The 18466-nt window shown below is 40.4% G+C and overlaps 1 protein-coding gene and 1 long non-coding RNA gene across 6 annotated transcripts in view; one reads left to right on the top strand and one right to left on the bottom strand.

Annotated features, from left to right (window-relative positions):
- LOC119794689 (CAP-Gly domain-containing linker protein 4-like) overlaps positions 1–18466 on the bottom strand; it is a 51030-nt gene that overhangs the window by 28106 nt on the left and 4458 nt on the right. For all 3 annotated transcript variants that reach the window (XM_038302336.1, XM_038302337.1, XM_038302335.1), the window contains 4 exons: positions 10632–10771; positions 8911–9004; positions 8609–8770; positions 3222–3340 (listed from right to left, as the gene is read on the bottom strand). In XM_038302336.1, coding sequence (XP_038158264.1) covers positions 3222–3340; positions 8609–8770; positions 8911–9004; positions 10632–10771 — 515 coding nt within the window. The remainder of the gene's footprint in view (positions 1–3221; positions 3341–8608; positions 8771–8910; positions 9005–10631; positions 10772–18466) is intronic.
- LOC119794690 lies at positions 12427–17226 on the top strand. 3 transcript variants are annotated; one of them, XR_005282252.1, is made up of 3 exons: positions 12427–12642; positions 13235–13298; positions 13441–17226. It is a non-coding gene; the product is annotated as an uncharacterized LOC119794690 (long non-coding RNA). The 3 variants fall into 3 exon arrangements; XR_005282251.1 differs by lacking the exon at positions 13235–13298; XR_005282250.1 differs by having other exon boundaries at positions 12427–13298.

Here is an 18466-nt window from a genome sequence, read left to right as displayed (position 1 = left end):
CTTTTGGACGTGTTATGCTGGGAAGAAAAAAAAGAATTACACACACATTTAAAATAAAAAAAACCTTTATGTAAAAATGATTATTCCCAAACAATTGAAAAATACAACTTAAAGAAAACTAAGAAGAGGACTTCTATACGCTTCAGTAATAAATAAAGCAGTTCAGAGTAAAGAAACTGATATTGGTAAAAGATAAAAAAAAAAAACAAAGGTAGCAATTTTAGCAAACACCTGGGTCATTAATAAACCCTCATCTTACTTAGTTTTATACTATAAAGAAAGCTACAGGCTAAAAGAGGCAACATTTATGTTACCATTTTAATTAAATCTAAATTCAAAGGTAGACAAGGACGGCTGAAAACATCCGAGTCAGTCTGCTCAGAGCTTCGCCTTCACAGCCTATAAGAAACTGAATAATGAACAGAGAGAACTTATGGATTAACGTCTGAGCGAGTAAATGATAGTGTAATTGTTCACAGTGCTTTGGTGACCTCCAGTGGTAGTTAGTGCTAAAACATTAAAACCAAGAGGCTTTCTATCAAAGATACAACCAAAATACATATGATGCATTAAAATCTACCTGGAAATCTTTATAGCAGTCAACAGACACGGAAGAAAACCAAGATGGCAGGTATTATAGAATTCAGTTTTTGTTTAATCTGTTTGTTGAAGGGATGTTGATTAAAAATTAAAGATATATTTCATTTTAAATCCCTCTTCAGGGTCAGTTTAAAACATATTCAAGAGTGCAACTCAGCCTTTTTATTAATATTTAATGAGGCCACAGCAGCATGCAGGACTAGAAATTAATAAACAGTTTGATAAATAAATTGCATAACACAATAAATACCTTTACTGAATCATGTCGTTAAAGACAACAAACACTTTAGTAAATACCTGACAAATAAATTAGATATATATTATTACTGTCTTTCATTACAATATTTAGACGTTAGGATTTATCTCTATTCTCCTTATGTCTATTGGAGTTGGACTGGTTAGAAACCAGTCACTTAAAGGATTTTAAGGCCAGAAACGTCAAAGCTACAGATCTGTAATCATTTTACACCATGATGGTGCATTTTCAAAGGTGCAGTAAAACTTTATCAGCCATAGGGAGCTGAAGCAGCAAACAAAGGCTAGTTTACAGCACCTTGGGGACGAGAATGACAGTGGAATGCTTGAAGCCATAGTGAGCCTCCTGCAGCTTTGTGAAGATCTGAGTTAAGATGGGGGCCAGTGTTTTAACTGCCTGCTTTCATGTAGAGGAGGAAACTATCAGGCTTCTGGTTATTTCCTGGTTCTCTGACTCAAAGGAGCCTACTTACATCTTCCTCAGGCTGCAGGCAGTCCCTTTATGCTGGTGAATGAGTATAAATGGCTGTTTTTTTTTTTTTTTTTTTCGGGGGGGTGTTTAACGGCACTAGTGGCTCATTTTTTTGAAAAGTAGGCCGACAGGAAAGGGTTCAGTGACATGCGGCAAAGGACCACAGGCCAAATTCGAACCCGGGTTGGCCACGTCGAGGACTCCGTACATGGGTGGTGTGCCCTAACCACTGCTGCACATCTAAATGGCTGTTTTCGACTCCAATCATGAAATCAATAAATTTAGACTCAACTTGAATAAATATGAGGAGATTTGAAACTTGACTCGGACTTTCACATCATTAACTTGTGACTTCCCTTGGATTTGATTCTTTTGACTTGACAAGACTTGCTGCTTTCCTCAAAACCTGAACACAAAAAAGGACGTCAACAGAGCGCTCTGTGTCTCTTATTGTGTGTATGTGTGCATCTGTGTGTTTTTTTTCTGTCAGCACAACATCTGATCAAATTAGATCCACGCTGTTTTGATCCAACAGCATCCATCAAATCAAACTGCAGGACAACCAGTGAAGATGAAGTGTCTAACAACGTGCCAGTTCGGGAAAAAATGATCAAGTACTTCAATCTCCTGCTGTTAGCTCATGGAGCACGGTCCGCAAACTTTCCCCCGCTGTGGCTCACTCGTTGCCGGGGGTTCTTACACTGATCTCTTGCTGTTCCTGACTAAGCTCCATGGGGGATCAGGCGTTGGACAGAATGCACTAGAACAGGTACGGTCCCACCAAATCTGCCCCGTTCTGGCTCACTCTCTGCCGGTGGTTTGGAGGAAGACAGCGGTAGATCTGAGTCAGACACCTGGCTGCGTTTAGCCCCGAAGGCTAACCGGGGAGACGGGAAGCCGGGCAGAGTGCAGCAGAGAGGGGGAGGGGTCAACACTGAAGGCTACATGACGAGGACGAATACTAATCCTAAAAATAATTTTTTTTTTTTTAAACCCACCTATAAAGAGCATTCCCTCCTTCATCCCATCTAATCATTATGTCTTCTATTTATATTGAAAATAATGTTTCCACTGCACTCTTTATCTTGTTTATTCATTACCCATTTTTTATGTTCACTTACTGTGTTTTTAATATAATCTTATAGAAAATAGTTAAAAAATGCTAAATACAATGGATAAATTTTTATTATGATTTATAAATGTTTAGCCCTTTTTTCAGCAATTTCCTTGGCATACATGATCAGTGTAAATATAGTATTACTATACTAAATTATTACTATGACTCATCAGTCTAAACTTTGAACTTGACTGCACTTGGGGTCAATGACTCCTCACGCAGACAAAGTGTAAAAGGTTTATTGTTGCACGTGTTAAAGATCTTGGTCTGAACTCTGGACAAACATCTCCTTACAAAAATCAAAGCAAGAGCAAAGTTTTAGTCAACTCATTAATGTGATTTGCTTAATCTTCATAAACTCTTATTTGTTCCATCTAACCGGGCCGGTAGCATCTGCTTTGCCTCCATGGCATGACGTCTTATTCATTCCATTTATAGATTGATTTCCATTTCTTTTTAAGTATCCTATATATAAAAAAAAAGTCTGTTTACTGTCTGCTCAAAGAAAGCAGCTGCTCAAGTAAAAAGAGTAGCAAATTATTTCTAAACCGGTTCTCCAATATTGTGTTTTTCAAAATGTACTTCCAACAAGCTGATCTCGTTATAAAGAACTGTAAATAATGGATTCACTTTCTGATTCAAGAGAAAATAGGCAGATCGATGCCACAAAACAAACTCTGTTAAAAATAAACAGTCGCAATGGTGTGCTGAAAAAATTCCTGAACTCAGAAGTAAAGTTGGGTGGCGTGTGATTGAAGAGAAACATAAGAAGCTCACCCTGAAAGCTGGATTAGCTCCAAACTCCAGCAGACATTTGACAGCCGACGTGCACAGGTTGGATGCAGCGATGTGAAGAGCTGTGCCAAAGTCAAAGTCACTGCAGGTGGCATCAACCTCTGCAGGAAAAAAAAGGCAGAGGAAACCTAATTTAATTTCAGGCATAAACTACAGAGAGCTCTGTGTTTTCAATTACATTGCATAAGTGTTTTTACCTCTTGAAGCTTTTTACAATGTGTCGCATTACGGACATTAATAAAACCTGTTCAAACTTTTTCTCTGATGGATCAACTAAAGGGTTAGGAAAAAGATATGTGATTTGATTTTTACAAAAAGAAATGTGAAACATGGGGATGTATTTATGATCAGAAGCCTCTAGGCTGATATTCCTGAAAAGAAAATGGGAGCAGCAAAGTCTTTACAGATTTCCTCAGCTTCTTCTAATGCATCAGCAAGTTTTTTTGCCCTCTTACGTTAGTTTTTGGCTTTTGCGAAAAAGGGTTGATGCGCAAAATCCTGATCTGACGCAGAGAACTTTTTCTCACATGACTGATCTGATCTTTCAGCCGTCACCGTCTTCCTGGATGTTCCTATAATGCTCCTAGACATGACTGGAAACAGCATGGCCATTACTAACTGACTTGTTAATGTCAGCAAACTTAACTGATTGCAACACATTAATTAAAACTGTCCTCCATTACTGATCTGTGGTCAGATTATAGTCTATACTTCCTGTTCACTACATCAGCTTGACGACGTAATATGGACGACGACGTACCATGCCTTTGCAGTCCTTAACTAATTTGCTTCAAACCAAATGGAAACGCAACAAATTTGCATTTCCTTTTTTTCTAAAAGTTTGTTTAAAATTTGAATTTCATTTGAATGGAAACAAGGCTACCAACAGGTTTCCTCCTTAAACCTCTCCCTCTCTTCTTCCCCTTTTTCCTTGAAGGATCAAGGTCCACACGACTCCACTCCGTACAGAACCTGTTGGTGTTCCATTGTCTCCTGAATTCACACACACTTTCTATTTCCATTTAGATCAGGGATGCTCAATCCAGTCCTCAAGAGCTACCATCCTGTAACTTTTAGATGCATCTCTTCTCTCTTTTTTTTTTTTTTTTACAGTGTCCTGTCTGGCAATGTGGCAATAAGAATAATTCTCTTGATGCCAAAAAGAGCCCAACAGATTTTACTTTCACAAGTGTAGCAGTATGGCAATTGCCATACTGCTACACTTGTTTCATGCATATAAATTGCTTTATTACAATTATGCAGGGAGTTTTACAGTTTATACGGACACTGCAATGTAAATAGAACAGAAGAGGAAAACAGAAGAAGAAAAAGAAAAAAAAAAAGATGAAAGAAAGAGGAGATAGAACGGAGACATGACAAAACATTTTCAGTCTGCTTCATCACCTGTAACGAGATGCAAAAAGAACAGCACAACCGAAAGACATGGTACGAGATATACAATAAAGCAACACCTTAAAACCATTGTTGAAGTAGTATTATTTAGTCTGACATGTACTCTGTGAAGATACATCTGTGAAGATGCATCTCTTCTCTAACACACCCGAATCTAAAGGCTCAATCCCCTCATTTAGCTCAGTAGGGGTATCCTAACAAGCCACTCATTTGATTCAGGTGTGTTAAAAATAGGGTGCATCAAAAAGTTGCAGGACTGTAGCTGTTGAGGACTGGATTTGAGCACCCCTGATTTAAATTATTCCATTTGCCCTTTCATGGTGTTTTAGGGTAAACGTGTGTACGTCTACCGTGAGGCCAAGCGTGTCGCGGCCCGGGCGGTTGCAGAGGCAAAATCTCGGGCCTGGGAGGAGTTCGGAGAGGCCATGGAAAAAGACTATCGGTTGGCCTCAAAGCGATTCTGGCAAACCGTCCGGCGCCTCCGGAGGGGAAAGCAGTGCTTCGCTAACACTGTTTTCAGTGGGAGTGGGGAGCTGCTGACCTTGAAGGAGGATATTGTCGGGCGGTGGAAGGAATACTTTGAGGATCTTCTCAACCCGACAGACACGCCTTCCATGGGGGAAGAAGAGACAGGGTGCTTGGGGCTGGGTTCGTTCATCACCCAGGCTGAAGTCACCGAGGTGGTCAAAAAACTCCACAGTGGCAAGGCTTCGGGGGTGGACGAGATCCGTCCTGAGTATCTTAAAGCTCTGGATGTTGTTGGGCTGTCATGGTTGACACGTCTATTCAGCATCGCGTGGAGGTCGGGAACAGTCCCCCTGGATTGGCAGACTGGGGTGGTGGTTCCCCTCCATAAGAAGGGGGACCGGAGGGTGTGTTCCAACTATCGGGGAATCACACTTCTCAGCCTCCCCGGAAAGGCCTATGCCAGGGTGCTGGAGAGGAGAGTCCGGCTGATTGTCGAACCTCGGCTGCAGGAGGAGCAGTGTGGTTTTCGTCCTGGCCGTGGAACAGTGGACCAGCTCTACACCCTCTGCAGGGTGCTTGAGGGTTCTTGGGAGTTTGCCCAACCAGTCCACATGTGTTTTGTGGACTTGGAGAAGGCATTCGACCGTGTCCCTCGTGCTGCCCTGTGGGGGGTGCTCCAGGAGTATGGAGTCGGGGGCCCTTTATTAGGGGCCATCCGTTCTCTGTACAATCGGAGCAGGAGTCTGGTTCGCATTGCCGGCATTAAGTCGGACCTGTTCCCGGTGCATGTTGGACTCCGACAGGGCTGCCCTCTGTCACCGGTCCTGTTCATAACTTTTATGGACAGGATTTCTAGGCGCAGCCAAGGACCGGAGGGGGTCTGGTTCGGGGACCAGCGGATCTCATCCCTGCTTTTTGCGGAGGATGTAGCTGTGCTGGCTCCCTCCTGCTAAGACCTACAGCGTGCGCTGGGGCGGTTCGCAGCCGAGTGTGAAGCGGCCGGGATGAGAATCAGCTCCTCCAAGTCCAAGGCCATGGTTCTCGACCGGAAAAAGGTTGCTTGTCCCCTTCAGGTTGGAGGAGAGTCCCTGCCTCAAGTGGAGGAGTTCAAGTATCTTGGGGTCCTGTTCACGAGTGAGGGAAGAATGGAGCGGGAGATCGATAGACGGATCGGTGCAGCTGCTGCAATAATGCGGACGCTGCACCGGTCTGTCGTGGTGAAGAGAGAGCTGAGCGAAAAGGCAAAGCTCTCAATTTACCGTTCGGTCTACGTTCCTACCCTCACCTATGGCCATGAAATTTGGATCATGACCGAAAGAACGAGATCCCGGATACAAGCGGCTGAAATTAGCTTCCTCCGCAGGGTGGCTGGGCTCTCCCTTAGAGATAGGGTGAGGAGCTCGGTCATTCGGGAGAGGCTCAGTGTAGAGCCGGTTCTCCTCCACATCGAGAGGAGTCAGTTGAGGTGGCTCGGACATCTTCTTCGGATGCCCCCTGGACGCCTCCCTCGGGAGGTGTTCCAGGCACGTCCCACTGGGAGGAGGCCCAGGGGAAGGCCCAGGACACGCTGGAGAGACTACGTCTCTCGGCTGGCCTGGGAGCACCTAGGGCTTCCCCCAGCAGAGCTGGAGGAGGTGTCTGCGGAGAGGGAAGTCTGGGAGTCTCTGCTTAGTCTGCTGCCCCCGCGACCCGGTTCCGGATAAAGCAGGAGACGACGAGTACGAGTACGAGTGTGTACGTCTGTGATCGGTTGATTTAAGTTGTGATGAACTGCGCCAAGTTTGTGTGTAGAGTAACTCAGAAAGCTGAAGTTATTTTCCTTTAACCGTGAGGCATCTTTAATCATTATAAAGAGTAAATGGATTCATTAAAATGTCATTGAAAAGCAACATACGTTAACCCTAATTTATGGAACGGTGCATGAATTTTTATACATTGCCTGAATCAGTAATCAGTGCCAGTGGCAAATGCTTTGTGAATAAGTGATTTAAGTTGTGTTGTAATCATTTTAGTGCAACAGTTTCGGGGGGGAGACGGGATTAAAAACAATATTTATATTATACTTTTATCCCAATTTTTAATCTAGGGTGGAATAACTAGTAGCTTTTTGCATGTGTTATACATTAGCTGTGGGAAAACAGAGCAGGTTTCCTCTCTGTTCTTCCTGCATGCAGGGCTTTCAGGAAGACGCAGTGGCCTGTGCCTGTGAGACAGCGCTCAGGGAGAGATTAACAGAAGCTTTTACTGCTGTGTGGCAGCAGCAAAAGTAGAAGTGAAGTTTCTAAACTCACCAAAAACACAGAAAAATCACTACATTTGTTTCAAATTCAAAAAACAAAAAAAACAAAAAACCGTCTTTAGAGGATTTTTAAGTCCCCAACAATTGCAACAAAGTCACTAAGTTAGCATCACTGCATCACCTTCACAAGGTAACCTAAAAAATAAAGACCAAGGAAAATGTCTAAAGTATTTAAACCTTGTTTTTTCATTATTGATAGCAGTGCAGTGCACTGCAGCCATCAATGATGGCTTTTTAGACAGCCAGACAGACAGCAGCTGGTGTTGCTTTTTCCAAACAGAAAAATCTATTTCATGAGATTTCATTCATTTCAAACTCTTATTATGATTAGAATAAGTGTGCAAATAGAAAGTATGATACATCATGTTTTTACATTATTTTAACTTTTTTTCCTAATGCTGGGAGCTTTTATTTTGGCGTGACGTTGTGCCAAAATCAACCAATATAGGGGAAACCCTGTGGTTATTCTCTTTTCTTCCTTCTTTTAGTTCTCCCCATCCCACTGCCAGCATGCAGCTGATTACGCTCATGGCCAACCAGTGAATGGCAGTCTGTCCTGTAACATAGTTGCTCTGTTCAAACAAAAAAAGTGGGGGTGGTAAAAACAAAAAAAAAAACAAAAAAAACTACACATTTACCAAACAATGGAGCTGGTAAAAAAGAGGCATATCTCATCAAAAGTTCTGTCCAGCTTCCCCTGCTGATGAAAAGCATTCCCACAGCATGATGCCATCTCTACCATGTTTCACAGATGATAGATTTTTTTCACTGATTGTGGAACAGTAATTTTACTCACACACGGCAGGTATAAATGTAGGCTAAAAACTTGCATTTTGCTCCAACTTGAAAAAGGAACCTTTGTACACTGTTTTGCTTTTCCTCCTGCATGGCTTGTAGCAAATGTCAGATAATTGGTTTTTCAATCAAACCAGAAAAAAAAAAAAAACTTAAGTAAACAGAAAAAGCTTTTCCATTAAATACAACAGCACCACCATCTGCTGCCTCCGTTCATCCGTGGAAGCAGCTAATAAACGTACCACCCAGAATGTTTACCACAGCAAGAAGATAAACTCACTGCTACGGTTTTAATCCCAGTGGCAGTTGGTGCTTAAAATAGAAACGCCTGACCTGCACCGACTGTTGCCACGGCCTTCCCCTCTATTGCATGGCAGCCTCTCTCTCCTCTTACCTCCAGGCTGAGACGCCTGTAGCACCACACCGAGGAGCTGGGGCACGTCGAAGTAGGCAGCATAATGCAGCGCCCTCATGTTGGTCCATCGTGAGCGAAGGTTGGGGTCGGCACCCAAGGCTAGCAGCTGCCGTGCAAAACCGGCTGCAATTTCTGCATCGCCTGAGGAGAGACCATTTATACACTTTTTCAGTTTTAAAACAATATGTTGATGGAAAAGAGTACTTTTAAGCTCTAGAGTTTTTTTCCACCAGCCAGATTAATCAAAAATCATGTTTAAACAGCTGAAAGGAAGTACTAACCGATTCCAGGGGCCCCGGCCTTACAGCAGTAGTGCAGAAGGCTCATATCTGTCAAACCATCTCGATCATTCACATCGCAACCTCTCTTCAGGATCTGTGCAAAGACACAATGAGTCACAGAGAGGCCTTCTCACTGTAAAATAACAGTGGAACTCAGGCTGAACTGAAGAATAGTGGGACCATTTTTTTATATTTAAGCAACAGGAGCATAAAAAAAATAGATATTTGCTTCTCCAGAGACAGAAAAAAAGAAAGTACACAGGAAAAACTGTTTAATTAAATCCCCAACAGGAAAACAAGTTATAGAAAATGTTTGTTGGTGACTGAGTGAGAAATCCACAGAGGAACCAGAAACATCACTCACCTCAGAAAGCTTATTACTGATGATGAGTCCTCACTCTCTAAAGACAACTGGAATATTTTATTAAATCAAATCAAGTGAAAACTGAGACCTGTTTCCTAAAGGGCAATTTTTACTGATAATATACTAATTTCTTTAATATCGGGACCATTACATATATTAATATAAGATCAAATCTGATTGGCTTATTTGAATGATTTTAGTGCCTTCAATAAAACTGAAAACTATTGTCACTGCTGCAAAAATTCATGGTTCAACACAAAAAAAAATATATGTTTCCTTTAACATTTTAAATGCATTTTTTTAAATACAAACTTTTAGCAAAAATCAGGAAAACCACCTGCTAAATAACACAGTTGCTAAGTAAACATACTTATGAATAACATCCTCATTAGCACTTCTGCTCTTAAAATATTACACAAAACAACATACTTAGCTAGTATCTTTCAATAATCAGGTTATCTGCTCAGGTACCCTGAGGTTGGCTGCCTGAGCAGATAGCTGCTTCAGTTAGATGTACCTCATAAACATAGAAAGGACGGGTTTCTGTTAGCTTCTATTCAATGTCTAGAAATAACAAACATTCAAGTAAGAGAAGGAAATGCGTTGTAGCCCTCTGTCAGCCAGCTGGCCGGCAGTGCACAGCTATTTTTGGTGTATTACAACCAGAAAGAAACCCAGTCACTTCAGTATTTCGTGAAGCTGAACTAAAGATGAGGACTATTACAGAATTTCCATGCATTTATCATCCTAACAGTTAAAGTGATGATAAAAAATTTTTTTTTAAGTATTTTAGTTTATTAAACTACCACTGCATTTGTTTAAAGCCCAGAGACACAAAAACTGGTCTAAATGGAAGTGATCCATGATCAAATGGCTTATTTCACACACCACTCCCTTTAAATAGTTTTGTTGCATGTATAAACAGGATGCAATAATTGCATTCAACAGAACCTCGTGGAATCAACAATAAAACCAGTGTTTAAACCAGCAGCTAAGCCTATCTCTATTTCTTTTACATTTTTATATTTTCTTGATAAGTCTAAAGTTTGGTTTCTGTAGTTTAACCATCTTCCTCCCTGCAACGTTAGAATACACAGAAAGTCAAAGGCACCACAGGGAGGATTAAGCATTCACTGCAAGGGATAACTGAAGTGCTTTCAAAGCAGATAACACTGAACAGGCTTTCCAGCAAAACCAGTTTAAAGGACCAGAAGGCAGATCGCTCCGGCCGTAGGATCTGAGTTTAACCTCAATCTTTTTAAGAGTTTTGTTTAGATGTTGGTTGTAACAGCAGCTAAAGCAGTAACAGAGAAAGACAGCGTTAAAAAAAAAAAACAAAAAAAACAACAACCGTCACCTCAATTCCAATGACGTCAATGTTTTTCTGGACCTGTGGAACCCACTGCCTGAGGACAGCAAACAGCTCAGGGATGGTGGTGTTTGGATCCTGAAGAATTTCTCTACACTGTGGCTCAGAAGGATCAAAGAAGGAAAACTCTGGTAGATAGAGAGAAAACAGAAATGAGATTATCAGCAGTTTTAACTAAACCATAAACCATAAAACAAATAATCTCCAGATGTCCCAAAACCAGAATATCTGACATCTAAACTGATTAAAGGAGTCTAAGTCTAAGATGGTTGAATAAGTGTGAACAGCCTTCAGTTACAACTGATCTAAACTCAACTTCAGTTGAGTAAAAAAGAAAAAAACTTTATTAATCCAAAAAAAGAACTAGAAAATGGCTTTCCAGCTTAGATTTACTGACAATTAAAGGGCTTCAGCTAAGGGAAAAGCTTGCACAGAGGTTACAACAGAGCAAAGAGATTTCTAAAAAGTTATGAGACAGGAGAAGGATGCACAAACCTAATCGCAATATTTCAATAATATGCTACAATAAATGCAATATTTCACAGAAACATTTTCTTCCAATGAAAAACATTCTGGCCTGAATTTAATCTCAAAGTTCATGGGCAATGTTGTCATTATCAGATGAAACCGATCTTAAAACAAAAAGGTATGTTCAAAAGCACAGCAATCCCCCTTTCTAACATGCTGTAGAAGCACGGTGCTCTGGGGTTACTTTTCCTCAGATGAAACCGGAGTTTTTGTCAAGATGGATGAAATGATGGCATCTAACAGAAAGATCCAGATGTGTTTTATTTTTCTGCATCATACAGAGTCAAAGCAAACATTAAAATTAACAGAAAACAGCAAGGGACTTCCGTTAAAGAAAGGAAATTAGAAAGGAAATATGGATTTGTTTGAAAAAACAATCTGACAGATTCAGAGAAAATTGGCAGGTGAAGCTGAGAGCTATAATGGATGATGCTTAAAGACTCTGATCACAAGGAGGAAATGCTCAAACTGATGATGCTTCAACAAAACATTAACCTATAAGTTTTCACATCTATTCAAACTTTCTTTTCTCCTTTACAAGAAATATTCAAATTTTTACAAAAAAAAAGAGGATAAAAGAAACAAATGCTTTTGAATTCTGACTTTAATCTCAGAATTCAACTTAAAAATAAAGTATAGTTATTTAGGCCTCTATCACCAAAGCTCAAGATTATCACTTTGACAAAGTTGGAATATAGATTCAAGTAGAATCTGAAGAATAAAGTCATAAATCTGAGATTAATGTCAGAATTACTAGCCATTGTGTTTTATTGTGTTAGGTTTATTATTTATACATCAGGTGCACTGTTAATTTGTTTGTCAGATTAGACAGAGCAGAAGGCCTTCCTTCACATTGTGGATGTCGCGGTGTGTACGGAGGTCATCTAATCAAGACAGCCTTCGTGTCTCTAAGAGTACACAGAATATGGGCACATCTTGGAGCCGGTCTGATAGGAGAGCTGCTGTATCTGTAACCCTGAGACAGAGAGGCAACCTGCATGGAGTTCAAGACATGGATGGCGTGTCAGTTTCTGATACGGACAGCTAAGCATCCACATGATGCAACACATAGACTCACAAGGTATAAGAAGCAGGGGATGACCTTCATCGGGGCTCAAACTTTGCCGGACGCTTGCGGACGTGATTTTTGAGACCACAGCTGTGCATAGCTCTAAGCATTTTTCTCTGTCCTGTAACGACCTGATCTAGAATAAACTCTGTTACTTTTTTACTCCTGTTTTTATAGTCCTTTTTTATATGGTATTAATGAGTTTGAGTTAAGAGTGGTAAATAACTTGCTCCCAGGAAAAGAACCGTGTGAGGAGGCCCCGGGGCGTTACAGCCTTTACTTTGAAGGGGACAAATCCTTCTCACTTTAACAAATTGGTGTTTCCGCCCGTGACCTGGAAGCAGGACAACAGAGCCACCGACGGAAAAAGCTCCACAGCCTGCGGCCGAAACAACTGATAAGGTGAGGAGATTCCTTATTACAAAATATCTCCAGTGTTTTTAATGTTAAAACACTTTGGCTGTGTTGTGATTTTCTGAAGTGAGCTGAAGCTTTTTATGCAAAAGAGGACAGAGAAATTGCTCAGAGTGATTTTAGTTTTTGTTTTTGCGGTTTTTGTTTTGTTTTATTTGTTGGTTTTTATTTTTTTTACATTGCGAACGTGTACACATAAAAAAAAAAAAAAAAGGAGAGAGAGAGAGAAAGAAAGTCGTGCGTTCTGCTGTGGGTAGAGGTTGAAAGTCCGACTGAAGGAACCCTGCGCAAACACCTTCAAAAATTATACTGCTCACTAGGATAAGTTGGTTGGAAAGCCCAACGGTTTCTGCATGCAGAAAGGGACGGTGATTTTATTCCCGGTCTGCCTGCAGACACGAAAGATGCACTTCTGAAAACAGACGCACAGACAGAAACCAGTCACATAGCCGGCTAGAGTTTGCCAGTATGCCTCCCATAAGGACATGTACGAAAAACCGAGACTGGAAATAAGCGAGCGGGTCAGGTTGAAACGGACCTTTGAGGTGTTTTTCTCTTTCCTTCTCTTCTCTTATAAAAGGAAAAGAGAGAGACGATAAAATGCTATTCCTCATAAAACTAGAAGAGACTGATGCCCGGATTAGGTAACTTGTTTGTCTAATCCTCAAAGTTGGTGGAGTGAACTAGGCGGAACTATATCTAAATCTTTTCTTTTCTCTAAATTTCCTTTTTCCTTTTCACTGACGGACGCATTTTTTGACGGACACACTTCCTTGACGGACACAGTTGTTGACGGACGCGCTTCCTTAGCAGAAGAGCGGCTCACTGAAGGTTGTAGGGAAAAGGTTTAAAGCCCAGAGGGATCTCACGTAAGACGTCGAGGTCTAATTTTATACACTGTGTGAACGGAAGGTGTGAAAGATGGATGCATGTGGACTAGAAATTGAATCCAGAAACACCTCGTTAAAAGCGAGTCTGGATAAAGGGAGAAATATGATCATGGCGAGTTATCCATTGAAGGATGCAGAGCACCACATTAGAAAATTTGATGAATGGGTTGGAAAAAGAAAAAATGAGAGAAGATGGAATGTTTGGGGAATTAGAGGGGCCCCCTCCAAACACTTCACAACGTGGTTTTTATTTGGATACACTAAAAAATAGATTGTCACAAGCTCGTGAAAAAATGGCTGGTGCTGGTGTGTTCGGACGAGACAAACACCAGAAGGAAGAAACAAAACTTTTGGATTTGATTAGACAAACCAAGTTCAATTTTAGTAACTATTTTTCTGACAAGGACCCTGAACAGGAACAGGTGGAGCAAAACGGGGCTCAGGGAGGTGAGCAGGCACTCGACACTTCAGAGGGTAAGAAAAACCTTTAATGAGTACATCTAATATTGCAGAAACAGAGCCTATTATGGACCCCAGTCCACACCAAGGTGTCAGAGAAATATTTCGTAAGGCTGGTGATGCAATGTTTCCATCAAACCCATGTGTGCAGATGCCTGTTATGGAGTTGCGTGAAGGTCAGATAAATTGTGAAATAAGGCCTGCAGAGGAAGAATTGGGACAAGAGGTACGAAAGGAGTTTCAGATGCAAGATTTAATAGAGGAGGCGGTTAATAAAGCATTTCAGCATTTCAGTTCCTATTGTTATGAAAATGTCGATGTTTCTGTGATTTTTGGAGGTGAACCTGGGAAAGGAAAGCTTAAAATATAACAGGTTGATATATTTAAAATTTACGATGTCTTGAAATTAACATGTTAAAGGTAAGAAGATCAATTAGTACATTTTCAGTGCTGTAAACCCCAACCCCGGCCCAACATTGAGCTCCAGAAGGTGGATCACACAGAGCAGCCCTTCACTTAGAGGCAGGAGAGAAAGGAAAAAGAAGACACAGAGAGACTGAGTGCGCACAGGGCCGATCACAGCAGAGGCAGGGCCCAGGAGTCTACAAGCAGTTTTTACCTTAAAGACATCTACCAATTACTACACTAGAATGGTATTGTAATCTGCATTTAGAGTGACTGATTCAGGAGCTTATATTTGAAAATGTTAGACCACACAAGCTAAGGTTGTCAAACTGTAGCAAAGTGAATATAAATTAAACACTGATCACTGAGGATACTCTAAGGTGGATTAAATGGATCTTTACTCAGTCAACTGTTCAAAATAGAGTGGGTTACATCAAATAGATAAATTAGGAAGGTTGATTTCAGTGGATAAAAAGAAGAGAGGCAGACAGCAGTAGATGAAATGGAGGGTGAGTTTGATAGAGAAGGGGAGAAATGGGCAAAGAAGATCGAAGTGCGGGTTCAGTAAGGATTAGAGAAAGGAAGTAAATGCAGCAATACTAGGGAGGCCGGGATCCCACTAGTTGTGTAGTTATGGAGGTAGTTTTTTTGAGAGATTTCCAGCAGCAGTGATAGATATTTTGATTGAGGGCAGCAACTGTCCTTTTATGGTTAATACGGGGGCCAGATACAGCCCCACGAATCTTCACGTGCCCCCTGCCAAAAAACGGCACAGGTAATGGGATTTTCAGGAGACAAACAAAACATACCACTTTTTCAGAACCCCTTAGAGGTGTTCTCATATTTGAAAATTCAAACATGTCATTTTTGGGGGACGCTTAGAATTAAAAATCATTGGGTGTGAAAACTTATTTTGCTGTCTAACGTGAGCAAATAAATCTTAGGTTTCCATAAATGTGCACATATAGTTTAACAAGGATCCTAAAATGAGGCTGACAAGCACTGGCGCAGAGGTCTTAAGACCGGACTGGTAAAAAGATTATGACTTTTTGTTTAAATTGGGAAAAAATCCTCTAAGAAGATAAATCTAAATTGATACTGATGGATTAAACAAACTTTATGTGGCCAATGTCTGTCTGTCTGTCCTAAATGTGGAATGCATGTGAGGTAGAATGTGTGTGGTGAAGTTGGACATGATTAAGAATATTTTTTGATGTGACATTAACATGATTTGCATTTTTACAGGATTGAGAAGGAGCTCTGGGGGCATAACAGAAGGGTAATCGTATCAAACATGTTGCTCAGGGGCCCCACCTATGAGAGGCCCTGACAAGACCAGAGCAGGTTGCTGTTGTAAGGTGTGAGGTAATTTTTGGGTGTGGAGTGCAGCTGAGATACTGTAGATTAATAGATTATAGATTAGAAAAATAATTAAATATATAAGTAATTATCCAGACAGAAGCAGAATGGGTGTTTTTACGTTTTGGGGAACTAAAATCTCAGACAGGGGCATTACATGATTTTAATTTAAAGGTAGTTTTCATTTTCAATCATTAGAATTGCATTAGAGATTGATTAGTTTCATTTTTCTCTCATTAGGATTTTATTAGAGATTGATTAGGGACAGGTTATTCACACTTCGAGCTGGAACTGGACACAGCATATGGCCAAGATACCCGCAGGAGCTCAGTAGATTAGCGGGGTCAACTTTTCTAAACAAGGCTGGAGAGTTAAGAACGATTTCGGTGTGACCTGACCCTGGGTTTTTTCAGCTGTCAGTTTTTATCCATAATTATTTGTATCTGTGTATAATGCCGTTTGGAAACTGCCTAAGCACGAACTGATTAATTTGCATCTCTAATCATTACTAACACTAACACTTTTCACTGTTCATCTGGGCCTTACCTTCTTTGCATGAAGTGTTAAATTCTGCTAACTTTACAAATTTCTGTGAATGAAGTGATTAACTATTGACTAATTGATTAACTTTTTGATAGCTTTTTCCTGGTAACAAACCAGAGGGGTCATTTACTTTTTCCCTGCTTGTAGAGGGTGACAGTGCGGCTGTCAGGGAGCAGGCATGATTATTCAGAGGCCCATTTAAGGAGGATCAGGAGATTGTTTTGCTTAAACATGTTCTTTTTTCTTTTTCAGGCTGTGTTTGTAACAATCCTTAAATGTTAACATTTTTTCTTCCAGGACAGGCTGACAAAAGTCTCATCCTTCATTGTGTTTTGTTCAAGATGTGCATTAACCCTTATTTTCCCAACAGCTGCAGAAGTTCTGGCATGTGAAATGGACAACTTGGCTGAGAGTGACTAGAGCAAGAGAGAGAGGGGGGTTCAGATAGTTGAAAACTTTTTGATAGGAGGATTTGAATAGGTTCGAACTGACTGGACTGACTTGGTTAGTAACTGGACTGGATCGGAACCATGGATTAGGACATGAGAGAGATGGTGTGAGAACGCAGCATGCCAGAGACAGGGTGTAGAGATTGTGGCTGCATGTTTTGTTCCCGGCTGAAGGCCATTCTGGTGAGCTCTGAGTTTGTTTTAATTCCTCTCTGGTTCTGATATGACCTATGAGGTACAGATTGATGTGGTGGTTTGAAGCTCACAGACTTTTGTTGGGGTGGAACATTAAGAGCAGTCATGCTGACAGAGGCATTTAACGAATGACAAGATGAACCAACAACTATTTGGAGAAGTCGGAGGCACCACTGGGGTTTTTGTTGTCTTACATGTTTGTCGTTGTTTGTGTCTGTATGTTTGTTTGTTTTCTGTTTTCTGTTTGTTTACTAACATCTTAGCCTTTATGGAAAAAAAAAAGACGTGGCACGCATGTTAATTTTTTTTTTAATAGTTTTGACTACACTACGGATGGAAATGTTTCAAAATGAACAATGGATCTTTTTTGTTTGGAGAGACATTGGACACTTTCTTTCTTGAGTCACAGGATGGATTAACCTACAAGGGGCACAGAGACACACTTTGCTCCTAAACTTCAGAAGGAGGGATGGTTTGCAGCTGCTGAGATGCGAACATTAAGGAAATGACTGGATGCCCACTGCTTCAGATGAGAAAAGGCCACTGGCAGTGATGGGTTGATGGAGGTCATGGGATCATCGGACAAGACGGATGAAAAAAAAAAAGATAAGTGAACTGACACACCAGATTTCTTATTCACAATGAAAAATTATGGGCAACTTATTTTAAACCGGTTTATTAATACAGATCTATGAATAATATTTTTGCTTTACGGAGATCAACAGGTAGATGTAATATCTTTCTGAACAACGCGGCAGTAGTTTGGAGATTATTAGTATTATTGCTTTATTTATTTATTTTCTTAAAGAGAAATATCAGAAGTGATGGCAACTACATAGAATATAAATTATAGGAGTAACTTTACCGACAGATTTTAAATGGTCTGCTAAATTTTCTTTATATCATCAGGGGGTGGGGTATTCTTACATAGAGGAATAAAAAAGAGGATTTAGAGATGTTTTACTATGTGATAAATTAGACTGGGTTTTTTGATAAATGGTTTGGTCAGTTGTTAATTAGCATAATATTATTAAAGGGACAACAAGTTGAAACTTTAACTTTTGGGAATGGTAAAGTTGCATCAACAGAATGCAATTTAGGGGAAATTATAACATTTTAGGAGCAAATGTTTAAAGCAAATGATGGTTTCTTTCAATATAAGCAATAACGATGAAGACTTATAGTGTTAATGAGCTTATGGCAATTCAATACCAGGCCCAGGGACTAAAACTTCACCATTTATTTTATTTTTATTCTTATTTTATTTGTTTTGATTAATTTGATTTGTTTTTTTTGTTTGTTTTTTACTGCGAGCAGAGTTATAAATAGCATTTGAGGGGCTATATACAATTTGGGGGATGGGTAACCATACTTTTAATGCATGAAGCAATAAGAACACCTGACTTTACTTCACTAGAGCTGCAATTAATACTTTTAATACTTTTTTTTGCCTTTTTTTTTTTTTGCTATTTTGTTTTTTTCCCCCCATTGACCCTAATCCTCTTCCATACT

This window comes from Cyprinodon tularosa, unplaced genomic scaffold, assembly GCF_016077235.1.
Source record: "Cyprinodon tularosa strain WSP-4 unplaced genomic scaffold, ASM1607723v1 ctg488, whole genome shotgun sequence".
NCBI lineage: Eukaryota > Metazoa > Chordata > Actinopteri > Cyprinodontiformes > Cyprinodontidae > Cyprinodon > Cyprinodon tularosa.
Note: the sequence above shows the minus strand (reverse complement) of the source record. Positions and strands in the feature narration are given on the sequence as shown.